At 42.6% G+C, this 18947-nt stretch overlaps 1 protein-coding gene across 4 annotated transcripts; it reads right to left on the bottom strand.

Moving 5' to 3' along the window:
• Positions 1-7845: 7845 nt before the first annotated feature.
• LOC111873301 (serine-rich adhesin for platelets-like) lies at positions 7846-15351 on the bottom strand. Of its 4 annotated transcripts, none has more exons than XM_033755045.1 (3): positions 15247-15351; positions 8839-10174; positions 7846-8808 (listed from the first exon to the last, which is right to left on the bottom strand). In XM_033755045.1, the coding sequence occupies exons 2-3, from the start codon at positions 10166-10168 to the stop codon at positions 8375-8377; spliced, it is 1764 nt and encodes a 587-aa protein (XP_033610936.1). In that variant the 5' UTR covers positions 10169-10174; positions 15247-15351; the 3' UTR covers positions 7846-8374. The 4 variants fall into 4 exon arrangements, with proteins under 4 accessions (XP_033610936.1, XP_033610938.1, XP_033610937.1 ...); XM_033755047.1 differs by having other exon boundaries at positions 7846-8876; positions 9009-10174; XM_033755046.1 differs by having other exon boundaries at positions 7846-9888; positions 10021-10174.
• Positions 15352-18947: the final 3596 nt, after the last annotated feature.

Below are 18947 nucleotides of genomic sequence, written 5' to 3'. Positions count from 1 at the left end.
GAATCGAAGAGAGATGAAGTGACAGGAGGTTGGAGAAAACTGCATAATGAGGAGCTTCATAACTTGTACTCGTCTCCAAGTATAATTAGAATGATCAAGTCAAGGAGGATGAGGTGGGCAGGTCATGTAGCACGAATGGGGGAGATGAGAAATGCATATAGGATATTGGTGGGAAAGCCAGAAGGAAAGAGCTCACTGGGTAGATCAAGGCGTAGGTGGGTGGACAATATTAAAATAGAACTTAGAGAGATAGCATTGGATGTATGGATTGGTGTGATCTGGCTCAGGATAGGGACCAGTGAAGGGCTCTTGTGAATACGGTAATGAACCTTCGGGTTCCATAAAATGCTGGGAAATTCTTGAGTACCTGCAGAATTGGTGGTTCCTCGAGATGTGCTCAGCTCCATGAGTAAGTAATNACAAACACAGAAAAACGCACACAAACATCCATGCCCTGAGTGGGATTCGAACCCACGATCCGGCTTCTGAGCGAGCGAAGACAGTGCATGCTTTAGACCGCTCGGCTACCGTGACCGGCCATTATAAAGTTTACGTCTAGTTATTAGGTAGTAAACTAAATTATCTCATTCATGTTACACCAGATACTTGTGTTATTAAGGTAATTATCAATATGGGCGTAACGGTGGTGGGGTTACGCACTGAAACACGAATAAGCAGTTCACACTGCCGCACCTTAGTTTTCTCTGTCAAGAAGCTGAGGTTATCATAGTGGTGGTCTTCTGGGGAAAGTAACCGACGTTTCGGAGGCACATATCACGCTGCAGGTAACCAGCAGAGCCTGAATGTGGAGACGGTATATTCTTCCGAAACCTCAGGTGACTTGCACTTGACTACACAGGGTTACATAGTAAAAAATAGTCATTTTAATATTATCCTTCCATTTAAGGTTAGGTCACTTAAGTGGCCTTTCTATTCATGCTTTTTGACTGAAAAGACTGTCGTTAAAGATTAATTATTAAAAAAAAGCAACGCAAAACCTTACTGAATTCTGTAAATATTTAAGGGACTGACTTGATCGTAGTGAAATTTTGTTAGTGCTTTCAGAAAACTACTCTGTTTACAACAGCGATTTGCGTAGCGTCTTGATATGTGCCGGTACAAATATTTCACTCCTGCTATAAGTAATCTTTATTTGAATAGACGTTTCGGGCGAACTTTGCTATAGTCCACAGTGAAATCTGGATATGAATTTTAATTCCTTTCCTAAAGGAAATTGCATTTAAATAAGAGAAACAGTTTAAATATGCCTGCGACAGGTACATTTTCTTCCTTCTCTTGTTCATGGTACGAGGCCGTGACCCAAGAAGTACAGTCTGTTTACAAATGGCAATGCCCACTTTTTGTGAAGCCCGTTTGTTCTATCGAAGCCCATAGGAAATACAGTGTAGTACAAGGAGGTATAATGGTAAACTGTTCCTGTGATTAATTATGCACTACACCATGAAGACGTATGTGGAGTGGAGATACAGCTCTACCAATCTTTACCTGGGCACTAGATGGCGGTGACTGGTCAGTTTCACGTCCCGGCTACCTTATCCTTGGGGAGAAAGAACCCCAGAACCCATTGGATATGTGGCTGGATGGGCCCCAGAGCCGATCTGTAACGTGGTGGAACGGAGGCTAATCTCTTGCCCCTGAACCCCCTGAATGACTGACAATGGCTTGGGGTTGCAAGCTAGTTTTGAAGGTAGAAATGCCTTGCACTCGTCTGTCTGTTGCCACCCTGCTTGCATTCTTACTACGCCTCCAAAAGCGATTCTTGGAAATACTTGGGGTGGTGAGGCTGTGCGGATTTTAGTGCATTAACCTTCTGAATTACAGTAGTTTGTCCTTCACGAACTTTACAAACCGTTAGTTGGACAAACCCTTCTGCAATTCTCAGAATCACTTTTCCTGCGGCCTGCTAATTTATGTCTGCGTGAGACTTCTTGTCTTCTGGTCTGTTGGAAAATTGTCTTTACAAAAATATTTCTACTAAAATTTTAATATTGATTTTAATATCAATTAGCTCTAAAAGTTGAGTGGCCGCACTTTGTGGCTATGGGGTCCGCATGTTTGACACGGCTGGTCTAGACCCTATGGGCCTCAGTGGCCTGTTACAGGGATAGCTATGCTTTTCTATAGGGAATTCCTTCATCGATTGTGCCACTAATTTTTGCCTCCTCATGATTCTCGGCAATCAGAAAATGTTCTTACTGTGTGGTGTAAATGAATTTGGGGTTCTCACACCGGTGGTCATAAGTTCTGTCTTCTGAAATGTAACGCCGTATAGTCTGGTGAAAATCAACCGCTGCTGCGTGCTTAATATTAGTTTCTTGCTTGGATTAATTCTCAACCCTGTAGACTGATGCGACGTGTTCCGCCTGAACGTCTGTTGCCTTTTACGCGATTACTATACTGTAAAAGTCAAATAGGCTGAAGAATAAATTATGATCAAAGAGTTCTGTCTTCTATGATGCAACGCCATGTAGCCCGTTGAATGTCAACCGACGTTTCGGAGGGACATGTCGCTTCCATCTTCAAGGTCGAAAAATTGCCACCTGCTTTCACTCTGGTTTCTTGTGCTTGACTTATTCTTCGGCCCTGAATATGGAAACGAAATGTTTCTCCGAAACGTCGATTGACTCAAAGGGCTACACGGCGTTATGTCCCAGATGTTACTATCCATAACCACCGGTGTGACTACCTTGCAATTCTGAGAAAACACCAACGTTTCCGAGATACAAACAAGATCGCCTCGTCATCAGCGTAGAAGAGTGGACCAAGCATGAAACCGATAAATTATACGCAGGCTTTCAGCAACTACAAGCAGTTACAACCCCAAAAGGGGATATCGCAACGGCCATCTTTGTTGAGAACATCACTTCCTACATATTCTACAGTTGCATTCCTTCTGCATATTTCCCAGTTTCACAATTTTGTACACTGCTTAGTATAGATCTCTGTCATCAGACTGAAATTTCGGTAGGATTTGAGGTTTTCACAGCGGTTGTTGTGAATATTTATATCTTCTGGGATACCGACAGAAACAGAAACTGTACTATTGAGAAACAGCACGTCCAAAATAAGCTCACTGACGCTTATGGATCTTATAGACAGTCGGTAGGATTCTTTGGACGGGGGATCAGCCCTGTCGCAAACAACTCAAGTCCAGAATAAACGCGGATAGACATCCATGTCCCGAGTGGGATTCGAAACCATAATTCCAGTATTTAAGCGAGCGAACATAGTTCATGCCTTAGACCCCGTGGCCACTGTGATCTGAAAATTCAAAATTTAGTATTTTAAAATATAAGTCTTAGATATTCTCACAAATATATTAGAATTAACAATTAGAACTCATCGTATCATGTTTTTTCTTAAGGGCCCAAAGTAAGGCCACCCCTTTTCCCTAAGAAGCCCTATTAGAATGAGAGAAAAAAGATCTACCTTTATATTCGGACTGATAAGCCAATAACACGGCGAATTCTTGTCGAAAGTCAGCTTAACGTTACTTTACAGATAGACGTACCCTGTTGCAGTTTACTAAGCACCACGACTCTTCCTCTTGCCAGCAAATGCACAACTGATCCTGCTGATTGAAATGCTCACTGTGCCAGTGCTAGGCTGCATTCTGTATTCTGTATTCTGCAGTACAAACACCAACTGTGGTAGGGGGTTGCATTGTAGCTCTTATCGTTTCAACGCCAACCATCCTTAATTTGCCTGCACCTCAACAGGGGCATTACCAGTTTCCTTACAAACACGTCATCACGAAGGACGCGGTTCAAGTAAAAGAGAGATCTTACTTAGTTATGGAGCTGGGCCCTTTTTGAGGAGAAGCCAAATCTGCAGCTACTCAAGAAGTTCCCATCATTTTATGGAACCCGAACGTTCATTACCGTGTTCACAAGAGCCCTCCACTGGTCCCTATCCTGAACCAGATCAATCCAATCCATACCACCCCATCTCTCTACGATCCATTTTAATATTGTCCACCCACCTACGTCTTGGTCTAGATGAAATAAATCTTTGTATGTAGGATTTGCCGATCACCGTAGCCGCGCAATCTAAGGCATGAACCGTCTTCGCACGCTCGAATACTGGGATCGTGGATTCGAATCCCATTCCCAGCCCTGTGTGCCTTAATTCTGTGTTTATGTTGTCCTGTGTGTATGTGGCGGCCTTGTGATTGGCTGATCCCCGTCAAAGGGGTCCTAACGATTGTGTATATATAAAGAAACTGAAAAAGCGGCCAAGGTGCACAAGGGCTAGAGCCATAGGTAGATAGATAGATAGGTGTAGGATGTGAGGTTCTTACAGCGCTGGTTATGAAGAATTATGTCTTCTGGGGTATAACGCCCTGTAGTCCGTTGAAAGTCTACCGACGTTTCGGAGTACTATATCGCCTCCATCTTTAGGGTCGAAGACTAGACCAAGCAAGAAACCAGTAAATGAGAAGTAGATCCATCTTCACGTTTGTTTATTGCTTGACTTATTCTTCGAGCCTGAAATTGGAGGCGACATATTCCTCCGAAACATCATGTTGACGATAGAAGTCTTCATCTACAAACTACTTAAAGCATGTTATTTTGCTCAGTAGGATGAGTAATTTAAGGAATACGAAGAAAAATGACTGAAGTGGCACGAATTTGTCTGTAATAAGCAGCGATAAAGGCCAACGAGTCACGTATTTCGACAGTCTGCTGAGAGTACAGTTTTTGAAAAGAAATATTTTCATTTTGATGCCGCTAGGCATTAATCCGTCCCTTTCCGGCTCTTAAAAAAGTTCTACCTCTGCTTAATTAAATAATCACTACACCATAGCTCAGACGGTTAGTCGCCGGCTTCACACCGCGGCGGCCCGAGTTTGAACTAAGGTCAGGTCATGTGGGATCTGTGGTGGACAAAGTGGCATAGAGACAAGTTTTCTCCGAGTGCTTCGGTTTCCCCTGCCAATTGTCATTCCACCGACTGCGTCACATTCATCATCTTCTATCATTCGAGGCTGGTTCAATAGGCGAATTAGCGGCTGATGTACCAAGTGGACTCAAACTCCACCCCTCCCCAAGTAACTAAAAATAGAAAAGGGCTATTTTACTTTCGGGAGTAGGTAACACTGCTTTCGCTGCAGCAGCAACAACAAGACCCGGACTGCAACCCTCGCCACTCGATTCTTCTAAAAGTATTGTGGCTAGCGATATGCCAGGATTTATGGTTTCGAAACAGTTCTGAGAGGAACGGGGAATACAATTGCTCTTCTGTCGCTTCCGGGCTGCACAGGGCACAGTTATATCTTCTGATTCTCAACAACACACGAAGTCGGGCTGTGGAATGAAGCGCCGAAAGCAATGCCCCCGTCCCGTCTGGTATACAATTAAAGACGCATTCTAAGAACGAATACAAAATTAGAATTACAAAACTATTATTATGCCTGTGGTTCTGTATGGGTGTGAAACTTGGTCTCTGATATTAAGGGAGGAACACAGACTGAGGGTGTTTGAGAACAGGGTGTTGAGGAGAATATTTGGACCGAAGAGGGATGAAGCGACAGGAGGTTGGAGAAAACTGCATAATGAGGAGCTTCATAACTTGTACTCTTCTCCAAGTATAATTAGAATGATCAAGTCAAGGAGGATGAGGTGGGCAGGTCATGTAGCACGAATGTGTATAGGATATTGGTGGGAAAGTCGGAAGGAAGGAGACCACAGGGAAGACCAAGGCGTAGGTGGGTGGACAATATTAAAATGGATCTTAGGGAGATAGGATGGGATGGTATGGATTTGATAGATCTTGCTCAGGACAGGGATCAGTGGGGGGCTCTTGTGAACACGGTGATGAACCTTCGGGTTCCATAAAATGCTGGGAAATTGTTGAGTAGCTGGAGAATTGGCGGCTCCTCCAGGAGGGCTCAGCTCCATGAATAAGTAAGTACAGGTTATGTTTACAAAACAAAATAATTCTGGCCAGAAGAAATGTGATGAAAGAGCCAGTCTTTCGAACTCTTGTCTCCGATTCACAATAATCTTACCTCCTCGTTATCACAAGTGATGGTCCGATAGTATTACTGTTAGTTGTGTGGTACAAGGGCAGTGCTTTGCTACCGTAGTCTTCTCATCTACTATTTATAATAAGTGATACAGTTCCATCAGGACCATAAGGTGCCTACAAACTTCATTCTATTTCTCCCGATCGCCCGCTAAATACCTCAGCTCACTGCAACTGCTTTCGGCTCCTCTCAAATTGGATCTCCTCTATTTGTTTCTTGGTCTCCCCCTTCTTCTCTTTCCTTGAGGATGTTCATCACCTTCCTCATCGTGTGGCCAATCTAAATTTTCGGTTCCCTAACACTATTATTTTTTATTTTATTTTTCAGTTTACTTAATCCTTCCAGCAGCACTACGGCCCTGGGGTCGATTAAGGCTCTAACAGAAATGAGTATTCTTGGGGTAAAGGGCGGCCGGCGCTTAGTGCTGACAATCTTGCCGCCATCTATGAGCCGATTTCCCAGAAGATGTGGGAACCTCGACATCTCACAACCCTATGGGCCTCCACGGCCTGTTACAGGGATAGCTTTACTTTACTTATCTCCATGTTTACAACTGTTTGGCCACAACTTTCACAGCTGTCTACTGGAAATTGTTCTAGGCCACCAGATTCTTAATATGCATCTATTAATAAAGGTTTAAATTTTCCTTCTTACCTCATTTGGGACCAGCCAGGTCTCACAATATGCAGTTTATAAATGCGAAAATTAAGATATACAAAACCATAATATTGCCTGTGGTTCTGTATGGGTGTGGAACTTGGTCGCTGACATTAAGGGAGCAACATAGACTGAGAATGTTTGAGAACAGGGTGCTGAGGAGCATATCTGGAGCCAAGAAGAGTGATTAAATAATACGAGGCTCTCGAAAATTAAATAATGAAGAATTTTATAAATTTCATTTTATGACGAACAAATGAGGGAGGTTGAGTTGTATAGGGAATGTAGCACGCAAAGGAGAGAAAAGGGATGCGTACAGGGCTTCTATGAGAAAGCAAGATTGAGAAAGACTACTAGAAAACGTACACGCAGAATGGAGGATGATATTAAAGTGGATCTTGGTGTTATAAGATGGGGTAGTATGGACTTGATTCATTTGGCTAGGAATAGAGGAAAATAGCGGGGTTTTTGGACACCATAATGGGGATTCGGGTTTCATAAAACCCTGGGATCTTCTTGAGTTGCTTGGCAACTGTCGGCTTCTCAAAAAAGAAAACGGCTCCATGGAGCTAGACAAAATTAAAACTTCTTAAGAATGCAACCCATTCTAACATAACCATTGCGTCTAGTTTTGGGGATATAAATACTGACAATTTTAGTTTATGAAGAAAGTCGTCTTCTGGGATCTGACGCCGTGTATTCTTTGTTTTAACCGACGTTTCGGAGGAACATGTCGCCTCCATCTCCAGGGTAGTATTAATGTAGATCCTTTTGGCAGCGTCAGAGGTTATGTGGTGTTGGAACTGAAGGAAACGAGGTATGATGCCATGGTCTCTGCATCTAAGGAGAAAGTGAAGGGTGCACAGTAGCTTGGACTTCTTGGTACGCAGCGTCTCGAGTCTACGAATGTATCGATGAGTAGCCCTCCATAGAGGAACACTAGGTAAGTTTTGAGGTTTTCACGGCGATGACTATGAAGAAAGTCTTCATAGTCATCTCCGTGAAAACCTCAAAACTTACAAATTTTAGTTTAGTTTAAGTTTGGGATGGTGTGATGAATGATAGAATAACTTTTGCTGCCGAGCGTACTTCAAACTCTTGAGCTATGTTGAGCAAACCAACAGTAAGGAAGTTTCGAATGACAGTTATATTTTCACACATGCTTTATTAACATATTATAACTCGGTACGAACACTTTTATGTGACATTCTATGCATGTGAAAATTTTTATGACAAAATACTTCGTGGAAATACAGATACTTCTAGGAATATAATTTTTCCCTCAAGCATTAACCATATTTATGCATGTCGGCTTTGTTAATAATAATCAACCAGTGTCATTATAGCATCAATAGTATGAATTGTCATTGTTAATAATCAACCAGTGTCGTCATTATAGCATCAATAGTATAAATTATCATTATTATTAAAGTAATTAGCATAAAATTTTCGCTTAAGAGATGCATTACACAAAAATGGAACTCGCATTATATGAAGCTTATTAAAATCATAGTCACAAACATGTAAATGTTCATTTCAGTGTCTAACATTTATGTCTGTTTAATAAAACACAGTCTGCAGGTAGTGTACTGGTTGTACTTCCGGTCAAACCAAAGAGGGGGGTAAGGCCCATACAAGCCGAGCCCAATTCCAAGAATATTTTGGTGATTAACTTGACACACAGCTCTCCGTGAGTTCACTTCCTTCCTTTGTCATGGCATTGGCAGGATCAGAGGCTGTGGGAGTCACAACGAATGTGGATGGACAACTACCAGCGTTGTAGACAATACCGGCCTCGAACGAGGTAACGGGAGTGGAAGCCGTGGCCGTGGCAGTGAGGGTGAATGTCGGTGCGGTACTCGTACTGGTGGTGGCAGTAGCAGTTGCGGCATTGGCCGTGAGAGTGATAGACAAATTGGAAATGGAAACAGTTGACGCGTTGGCAAATATGTTTAAAGAGGAAACACAATTTGCGCTAGTAGCGGCAGTGCTAACGGCTGGAGTTTCGCTCGTGGTACTGCTAATGGAAGGAAAAGTGCCTGCGCTGGTGTTAATGGCAGAAGCCGTGACAATCTTGGTCCTGGTGGCAGTGCTTGTGGCATCTGTGGCACTGGTGGCAGTGCTTGTGGCATCTGTGGCACTGGTGGCAGTCTTAATGGCAGAAGCCGTGGCAGCTGTGGTGTTAATGGGAGAAGCCCTGACAATCTTGGTCCTGGTGGCAGTCCTTGTGGCATCTACGGCGCTGGTGGCCCTCTTAATGGCAGAAGCCGTGGCAGCGGTGGTGTTAATGGGAGAAGCCGCGACAATCTTGGTCCTGGTGGCAGTGCTTGTGGCATCTGTGGCGCTGGTGGCAGTCTTAATGGCAGAAGCCGTGGCAGCGGTGGTGTTACTGGGAGCAGCCGTGACAATCTTGGTCCTGGTGGCAGTGCTTGTGGCATCTGTGGCACTCGTGGAAGTCATAATGGCAGAAGCCGAGGCAGCGGTGGTGTTAATGGGAGAAGCCGTGACAATCTTGGTCCTTGTGGCAGTGCTTGTGGCATCTGTGGCGCTGGTGGCAGTCTTAAGGGCAAAAGCCGCGGCAGCGGTGGTGTTAATAGGAGAAGCCGTGACAATCTTGGTCCTGGTGGCAGTGCTTGTGGCATCTGTGGCGCTGGTGGCAGTCTTAATGGCAGAAGCCGCGGCAGCGGTGGTGTTAATAGGAGAAGCCGTGACAATCTTGGTCCTTGTGGCAGTGGTGGTGGCATCTGTGGCGCTGGTGGCAGTCTTAATGGCAGAAGCCGCGGCAGCGGTGGTGTTAATAGGAGAAGCCGTGACAATCTTGGTCCTTGTGGCAGTGGTGGTGGCATCTGTGGCGCTGGTGGCAGTCTTAATGGCAGAAGCCGCGGCAGCGGTGGTGTTAATAGGAGAAGCCGTGACAATCTTGGTCCTTGTGGCAGTGGTGGTGGCATCTGTGGCGCTGGTGGCAGTCTTAATGGCAGAAGCCGCGGCAGCGGTGGTGTTAATAGGAGAAGCCGTGACAATCTTGGTCCTTGTGGCAGTGGTGGTGGCATCTGTGGCGCTGGTGGCAGTCTTAATGGCAGAAGCCGCGGCAGCGGTGGTGTTAATGGGAGAAGCCGTGACAATCTTGGTCATGGTGGTAGTGCTTGTGGCATCTGCGGCGCTGGTGGTAGTGCTTGTGGCATCTGTGGCGCTGGTGGCAGTCTTAATGGCAGTAGTCGGGGCAGCGGTGGTGTTAATGGGAGAAGCCGTGACAATCTTGGTCATGGTGGTAGTGCTTGTGGCATCTGCGGCGCTGGTGGTAGTGCTTGTGGCATCTGTGGCGCTGGTGGCAGTCTTAATGGAAGATTGTCCCTCATTTTCCTCCAGCATCCCTGTTGCAGATGGCGGCCCTGACTGCGTAGCTTGTTCGCTTGACGGTGGTTGGCCTTCAAATATCTCTTCATACAACATTACCTTTACCATAATGACCTATAAAATTTTTAAAATTCATTATACATTGTCACTGAATGTAATTATCCGAAACTCTGCTATTGCTTCCGATAAGGCAAAGTAAAAGTAAAGGTCAAGTTCCCCAGTACTTAATTAGTTAAGCACAACGCCATGAATACTTATGGAGGAGTGGAAGTATAGCTCCAACATTCTCTACCTTGGCACTAGAGCGAGTTCAATTGTAAAGTTCACGTCATTATTAAGTTCTTTTCGACTGAAATTGATCCGTGTTAATAAAATGTATTTAAATATAGTAGACATTTCAGGTATGAAATAGCGATAGTTGTACATTATGGCGCCCATCTAAGTATGATCATATAGATGTTATGTGTAGTTACTTACTTACTCATAGGGCTGAGCCCTTCTGGAGGAGCTGCCAATACTGCAGCTACTCAAGAATTCCCAGAATTTTATGGAACTCGAAGGTTCATTACCGTGTTCACAAGAGCCCTCCACTGGTCCCTATCCTGAGCCAGATGAATCCATCCCATCCCATCCTATCTATGATCCATAATAATATTGTCCACCCACCTACGCCTTGGTCTTCCCTGTGGTCTCTTTCCTTCTGGCCTTCCCACCAATATCCTATACGCATTCCTTGTCTCCCCCATTCGTGCTACATGCCCTGCCCACCTCATCCTCCTTGACTTGATCATTCTAATTATACTTGGAGAAGAGTACAAGTTATGAAGCTCCTCATTATGCAGTTTTCTCCAACCTACTGTCACTTCATCTCTCTTTGGTCCAAATATTCTCCTCAACACCCTGTTATCAAACACCCTCAGTATATGTTCCTCCCTTAATGTCAGAGACCAAGTTTCACACCCATACAGAACCACAGGCAAAATTATAGTGTTGTATATTCTAATTTTTATGTTTTTGGACAACAGACGAGAAGACAAAAGGTTCAGGACTGAATGGTAGCAAGCATTACCCGACTTCAATCGCCTCTTAATTTCTCCTGAATCAGGTTTCGATCTGTTATCGTTGCTCCCAAATATCTGAACTGTGCCACATTTTCAAAACATCTGTTTCCTATCTTCATGTCATGATTTTGCCCTGCATTTTAGTAACGAGACAGTAACATGTACTTAGTTTTCTCTATGTTTACTTCTAGACCAACATCTTTACTTGCGTCAATTAAAGTTTGTGTGCTTTTCTTTATTGTATCTACATTATCACCCAGTAGATTCACGTCATCGGCATAGACAAATAGCTGATATGTCCCATTTAATTTCGGTCCCACCTGCTTTCCGTGGACCTTCCTAATTGCATATTCTAAAGGAAAGTTGAAAAGGAGTGAGGAGTGGTGATAAAGCATATCCTTGTTTTAGACCATTCTGGATAGGAAATTTATCAGACAAATGTTTACCTACACGGACTTTACTATACGTTTCGTTAAAACGCATTTTAATCAGCTTAACTAGTTTTATGGGTATCCCAACCTCTATCAGAATATTGTACAATACTCCAGTATTCCAGTCGGGTATTCCTATTAAAGCAATGTTACGTAACATTAACATTTTTAATGAAGTACATATTAATACGTTTCTCTGTTCAGTGATAATTTAAGCGAGCGAGTTAATATTTCTGAAATATTTACTCCGGTGTATGTACAGTAAACCCTCACTAATCCGCTTATAGTTAATCCGGATCGAAATATGAAATATGCTGTTCACAGTTGAGTAAATACTTAATAAGACACATGGCATTCAGGAAGGCAGATGAGTCACTTGTCTCTTGAGACAAAACTTGAGACAGTTTCTTCAAACCTGCGTTATTACGTTCAAAAACAAATACATCTTCTCAGTCTTCTATCGATGCATAAATGTATTGTCTTTTTATAGTTTTTACATAAAGGCTCTATTTTTGTCAGCACTATTTATGTCATTAAATTTTCCATTCTTTTTCTTTATTGCTAGTGGGGTGGGACTAAGTCCCTTGTACTGCGGCCACTTCTGGCCTATTGTACCAGCCCCAGATGATAGGTGAGGGTGATTGTGGAGCAATTGGTGGAATGAAGATTGGCAGGGGAAACCGAAGTACTGGGAGAAAACCCGCCCCAGCGCCAGTTTGTCCACCAAAAATCCCACTTGAGCAGACCCGGGATCGAACCCGGGCCGCCGCGATGGGAATCCAAAGACTAACCGCTTGAGCTATGGCGCGGCACAGATTTTCAATTTATTTGAGTTCTAGTTCTTTTTCTTTCATGACTACTTTTTGCTTCACTAATCCGGATGTCCTATCCCCCCCATATTTACTGTAATGAGCAAGGGTGTACAGTAAATGTGTACTTAAAAAGGTAAAGCTGTCCCTGTGCTTAACTAATTGCGCACTACGACAGGAAGACATGAAGGGGAGTGGGGAGTGGTATGTAGAGATCCACGTTTCTTAACCTCGGCACTAGCTGAAGATGAGTGGTCAGCTTCACGCCCCCAACCGCTTTACCCCCCAGGGAAAGAGCCCCGTATCCATTGGATAGGATGTTGGGTGGTCCCCAGAGCCGGTCTGGACGACGTGGAGAAAAGCAAAATCCTTCCCGTACTGGGACTCGAACTCCGACCCCTCGTCCATCCAGCTGTAGGCAGTCGCTATACCGACTGCACTATTGCAGCTCCAGTTATATACAGGAGGAAACGAAATTGCGGACAAACTTTTCGTAGTGTGGGTCCCTGTTTAAAGGAGTCGAAAATGATGAAAACGTATCCTGTGACGTTCATTTCCGAACATACACGTCACCATGAAAGCTTCGGTTTTTTTTGGAGGTGGCCAGTACATCTTTAATAAAGTTGTAATTGGCCCATAAACGAAAATAAAGTTTGGAAATAAATGTTAGAAATGACCTACTGCCCAAAGTTTCACGTAAATCGAAGAATATACGAAATTTAGTTTAACTACTGATAACATTGTTCGTGCGATGTCCCGTATGCAACACGTAGCTACGTACGTTAACATTTTTTGCCCTATAACTATCATAAATTACTTCAGCGTTAGAGTCATAAATTTTCCAAATATCCTAACTGCTTGGAGCCGCTTATTTTTATGTAGTTCTGAATTCTTTAATGTAAACATTGGAGAGCCATCTCCAACGGGAAGTGATATGATGATAAGATCTAGTTGTTTCTTTGTTCAAGGTCGCGCCTTAGCTCAAGCGGTTAGTCGCTCACTTCCCACTGCGGCGGCCCGAGTTCGATCCCGGGTCTGGGCAAGTGGGATTTGTGGTGGACAAATTGGCGCTGGGGCAGTTTTTCTCCGAGTACTTCGGTTTCCCCTGCCAATCTTCATTCTACCAATTGCTCCACAATCACCCTCACCTATCATCTGGGGCTGATACAGTAGGCCAGAAGTGGCCGCAGTACAAGGGCCTTAGTCTCTTTGTTCAATGGGGCACCTATATACCTTATAGGAATTGGCTCCATAAAAATACGTCTACACTTTACACTTCCCTTTGCCATAGCTTCAAGTTTATGATTCTTATATGCTGCATGCATAAATTGCTGTCATGAGACTGAATGGACGGATAAATAAACGCACGCATGCAAATAGTTTTAGCAGGTGTTTTATGTCGTCACACAAGTTAATTTTGTTATATATAAAATAAGAGATTCAATTAAATATATCAAAAATTAATCAGTTTATTATATTGAGCTTTACATGTTTCGGTCGTGGTTGATCTGCCTCAGATGTGTAAATATATTGCGCTATATTGTTGAATATACAATCAAAATATTTCCATTTTCCTTGAATAGTTGAATGTTTCTCAAGGAATATTGTAAAGGAGTATTGGAATTATAAAATTACAAAATGTGTACACATAAAGCTTTTGTAAACATATGTACAAACCTGATGATAGTTAACCACGACCGAAACATATAGTGTTCAATATAATAAAGTGATTGATCTATTGATGTTACCTTCAGACGTTTATTAACAGAATCAACGTGTGGCGGCATAAAACATTCTGAATCTGCAGGGTGTTTCTAAATTATTGTCGGGGTTTTCGTGGCAAATAATTTTCAAAGGAAAAATTAGAACTTCTTATGTAACGTTAAAATATAACTCAAAAAGTATTATTACTCATACAATCAGTACTGCAGAATGCTAAACAGGTTCCGTAAGCAGTTCTAGTAATGTTCCGGTTTGAAAATTATATGTCGTGGGTCCCCGACAATAATCTAGATCACTTTGTTTAATTGTTTCTTGCATCCTGTTGTGTATTTAATCAATATTAGAGTCAATTTTACCGACCACACAACATATGTTTATTATTATTACATCACGACAAAGATCGTAACAGATCCAGCAACATTAGAGGACGCGGAAGAACAGCGAGACCTCCAAAAAGTGACAAGTGCAATAAATATAATAAATTTGAACTTTAATTCATGAACTTTTAACTAATAATAAGTTAAACTAGTTAAAGTGAACTTGACGCAGTGATGAGCATAAGTAGGAAGTGACTTAATAACAAGTGAAAGTGAAAGCATAACTAGTGATCTGAATTGAAATTCGATTCACAAATTTTAAATTTTAACTTTTGACATTTAGAATAATATTTTAACTTGTGTTTTGTGAGAGGAGCTTGATATATTATTGAACGTGGGCCTGAAAAATATACAGGATCGAATAAGTGAGAAGACGAATGTCATTGCGTGTAATTATACAGCTGTGTTCGTACACCTGAGGATGACCTCTTGAGGTCGAAACATGTAGTGTAATAATAATAATAAGAATATGTTGTGTGGTCGGTAAAATTGACTCTAATATAGATCACTTTGTACACAACAAGACGCACAGGATAAAAATATTCAAACCATTTGTCGGTCGACACAATTCCTGTAAAAATTGAATTGAGTCGATGGAACATATAATACATAGTTCACACACACAATACATCACTAAATTACAACTATTACTATTTAAAATCGTTGTTTATAGCGTAAACACACAATAGCCTACTCTAACGTTCTGTAGAAGTAACACAGAAAATTTCTAGAAATCAACTTTATGTTATTATGGCTTAGTTTGGGTCATTTGACACAAAGACCTACCCGATTTGTCTGTCTTCAACGGTAAGATACCTTCGGCAGCAAGCACAGTACTACAGCAAGCCCAGCAAGTGTCCCACCTCGGCTACTGTCAGCTACTTTTGAATTCTGCGTATTCGCAAAGAGCCATCTGATGGCCGTGTTTTGTAGCACAAAGAACACAAAATATGATAGGGTGAGTTCTGTCGTGGTTCATATCGGTCCAACACAGCTCACCGAAACTTTTCCTGCGACTGAAATGCAGTACTCTCATCTACTACATGAATACCGTATTTACGCATGTATAGGCCGCAGCACAATTTTCAGACAGAAATTATTGAAAAAATAATTTTCTTGGAATATTATTTCAGGAGTAGAACATCCTTTATTGCTAATTATGAATATCATTTTTTTTTAAATGAAGTGTGATTTCGAATATTTCGAATATAAGCCGCACCCCAGTTTTCCTCTTGAATTTTTGGCAAAAAATGTGCGGCCTATACATGCGTAAATACGGTAACTTTTTTTTAATGACATTGTCCAGAGTTATGAAATATCTGTTGTCGTTTACGGAAAGTGTTTTCTGTTGTAATACACATGTAACATGTGACAGAAGCTGGAAGGCTTGATGGATTGGACAAATACAGCTCTCCACTGTAGAAGTAAAAAGTATAACTGTAATAAAGGTAAAGTTGGCCGCGCCATAGTTCAAGCGGTTAGTCGCTGGCTTCCCACCGCGGCGACCCGGATTCGATCCCGGGTTCGAGTCAAGTGGGATTTGTGGTGGACAAAGTGGCACTGGGTCAGGTTTTCTCCGAGTACTTCGGTTTCCCCTGCCAATCTTCATTCCACCAATTGCTCCACAGTCACCCTCACCTATCATCTGGGGCTGGTACAATAGGCCAGAAGTGGCCGCCGTACAAGGGACTTAGTCCCACCCCACTAGCAATAAAAAAAGGTAAAGTTAATGATGTCCCTGTACTTAAATAATTATGCGTCACGCCATGGGGACATATGGCGGATTGGATGCATAGCTCCAACATTCTTGATCTCATGACTAGATGGAGGTGAGTGCTCAGCTGTAGGCCCCAGCCGCTTATTCCCCGGTACTCGTTGGATAGGGCCTAAGGCATGTACTGTCTTCGCTCGCTTGGAAACCGGGATCGTGGGTTCGAATCCCACTCAGGGCATGGATGTTTAGGTTGTGTGTGTGCGCTTTTCTGTGTTTGTGTACAGGTAAAGGCCTTGCGACGAGCTGATCACCCGCCCAAGGAGTCCTACCAAATGTGTAAGATGTAGAAAAACCGAAGTGAACGCAGAAGTTCATGGAGGTAGGCCTAGGCCCACTGGGGCTGTAGTGCCAAGGGGAAAAAAAAGCTTTGGATAGGAGACTTGATGGGCGTCAGAGCCGGTCTGGATATTGAGGACTAGTGAAGAATCTCTTGCTTCTGCTGCGAATCGAACCCCGGCTTTCCAGTCCGTAGCCCTTCTGACTGAGTCGTACAGACTGAGCTATCCCGGCTCACAATTTTATCTTACATAATTAGATATATTCATCAGTTTATATATGTTTTAAAATTTAATTTTCTTAATGCACTCGCATTTAACTGCAGTTCACAATAGAGGTCATAGTTCTGATTACACAGAACTGCCTCTTGCTGTGACGAGAGATGAATTGACAGGGCATCATATCGTGCGTCAACCTACCCGCTGTAGTGCACTGCAAAGACGTTTTGCCGCCAGTCCACGAACTTACTGATTATTGTAATGTACTATAGCAGCCATTTGATTTTGCTTGTTGCTTAGTTTATTCTTCGACCTGAAGATTGAGGCGATAAGTTCCCCGAAACTTTCTGCCGTCACTCCGTCCAACGTCTTCTTCCACCCCTTGACGCTGTGCCTCCGTTCCGTGACCAGACCTGGGAGCCCCTCCTGTCTCTGTTCCGCGCCCTTCCAGGGATCTCACCGTGACAGCACCCCACTTCCGTCTCGCAGCGATTAGCCAGTTCTCAGAGAATCTTGTAAATTGCGCTATCAGCACAACACAAAAACTGTCTTCAAGATGAAGACAAAATAGATACTTTCGTATTTCTATTATCTGTTTATTGTTCAAAGGTGAATGCTACATGTTTCGACATCTTCTAGTTCATCATCAGGCGACTTACGAGAAAAGGTAAGAACTTGAATTTCGTTGCATTAATACGGGTTCATATTATACAGTCTGTTATTATTATTATTATTATTATTAATAAAGCAAATACACCTTTGAATAATGTAAAATAATATACGTAAACCCCTAGCGATGCGCGGGTGTTGTCTAAAATTAATGTAATTAGAGCCTATTATTCTATGAAATTTTTTTTACTCTTAGTAAATTTATTGATATATTGAGACTTAAAATTGGTTCAAAAGTCATTATAAATGTTAATAAGTCTTTCAGTAAAATAAATCGTCGAATTATATGTTCAGTTCATAAGTTATTTCTAAAAATAGTCTTTAAATTAAGCTGAAACCAAAAATAGGTGTCGTTGAGCTCGTGGACCGATGCGCCCTGAGGGGTTCCTCGTACATGCTATTACTAATTGTCATGTGTTTACTCGTGTGTCACTCGCATGTAGTTTTGTATTTATGAGTGTACAGATTAGGTGCTTAATTTTATTTTTTGTGTGTGTGTGTGTGAAGGGGACCCCGTTGTTGTACTGTTAACGTAGCAGCAGTCTTCAGTTTTGAGAGGTTCTCCAACATGCGGAATTTCTAGAAAAGGGTTTGACTTGTGACTCTGTAGAATGCATGAAGGCAGTGTTTTCCAAATTGCATTCTGACACGTTAGAATTCGGTGTAGGATTGCATGCATCAGTCCACTTGTGTTGTGTAACTGTGTAGTTCCTGAATATTTCCGACACGAGGAATGACATAAATCACGCTGAAACCGAACCTGTTTGGTATGAAATATCGGAATTTTTTCAATTCTGATGACATTATTTTTCATTAATTTTGAAACATGGCGTTATAAGTTTTAAGAACACAATACGTTTTAGAGGGGGCACGCAGTAGCGTAGGTGGTTGAGGCGCTATTCTACACGCAAGAAGGTCGTGGGTTCGAATCCTGATGAAGTCATTGGATTTTTCAATTGACTTAATCTTTCCAACCGCACTATGGTCCTGGGGTCAACTCAACCTCCAACAGAAATGAGTACCAGGAATCATCCTGGAGGGGTAAAGGACGGCCTGCTGACGTGTAAGGCTGACAACCTAACCGTCATCTGTGAGCCGATTGTCTAGAAATTGTGGGACCTACGGGCTTTCACGGCCTGTTACAGGAATAGCTTTACTTTTTTTACAGTACGTTTTAATAGAAATGACGGGAGATTGGGGAAAACTGCATAATGAGAAACTTCATAGCTTACACTCTTCAGCAGGTCAAGGAAGATGAGATGGACAGTGCATATAGCACGAATGAAGCGAAGAGGAATGCATGTAGAATACTAGTGGGAAAGCCAGAAGGAAAGAGACCACTAGGAAGACTAAGACATGGGTGGGTGGATAATATTAAAATGAATCTTAGAGATATGGGATGGAGTGGTGTGGAGTGGATTGATCTGGCGCAGAATAGGGACCAGAGAAGGGCTCTTGGGAACACAGTAATGAACTATCGGCTTCCATAAAATGCTGGGAAGTTCTTGAATAGCTGCAAAAAATGGCGACTTCTCTAGAAGCGCTCAGCT

This window comes from Cryptotermes secundus, unplaced genomic scaffold (genome assembly GCF_002891405.2).
Source record: "Cryptotermes secundus unplaced genomic scaffold, Csec_1.0 scaffold189, whole genome shotgun sequence".
In the NCBI taxonomy this organism is placed as follows: domain Eukaryota; kingdom Metazoa; phylum Arthropoda; class Insecta; order Blattodea; family Kalotermitidae; genus Cryptotermes; species Cryptotermes secundus.
This window is presented reverse-complemented; position numbering and strand designations above follow the sequence as displayed.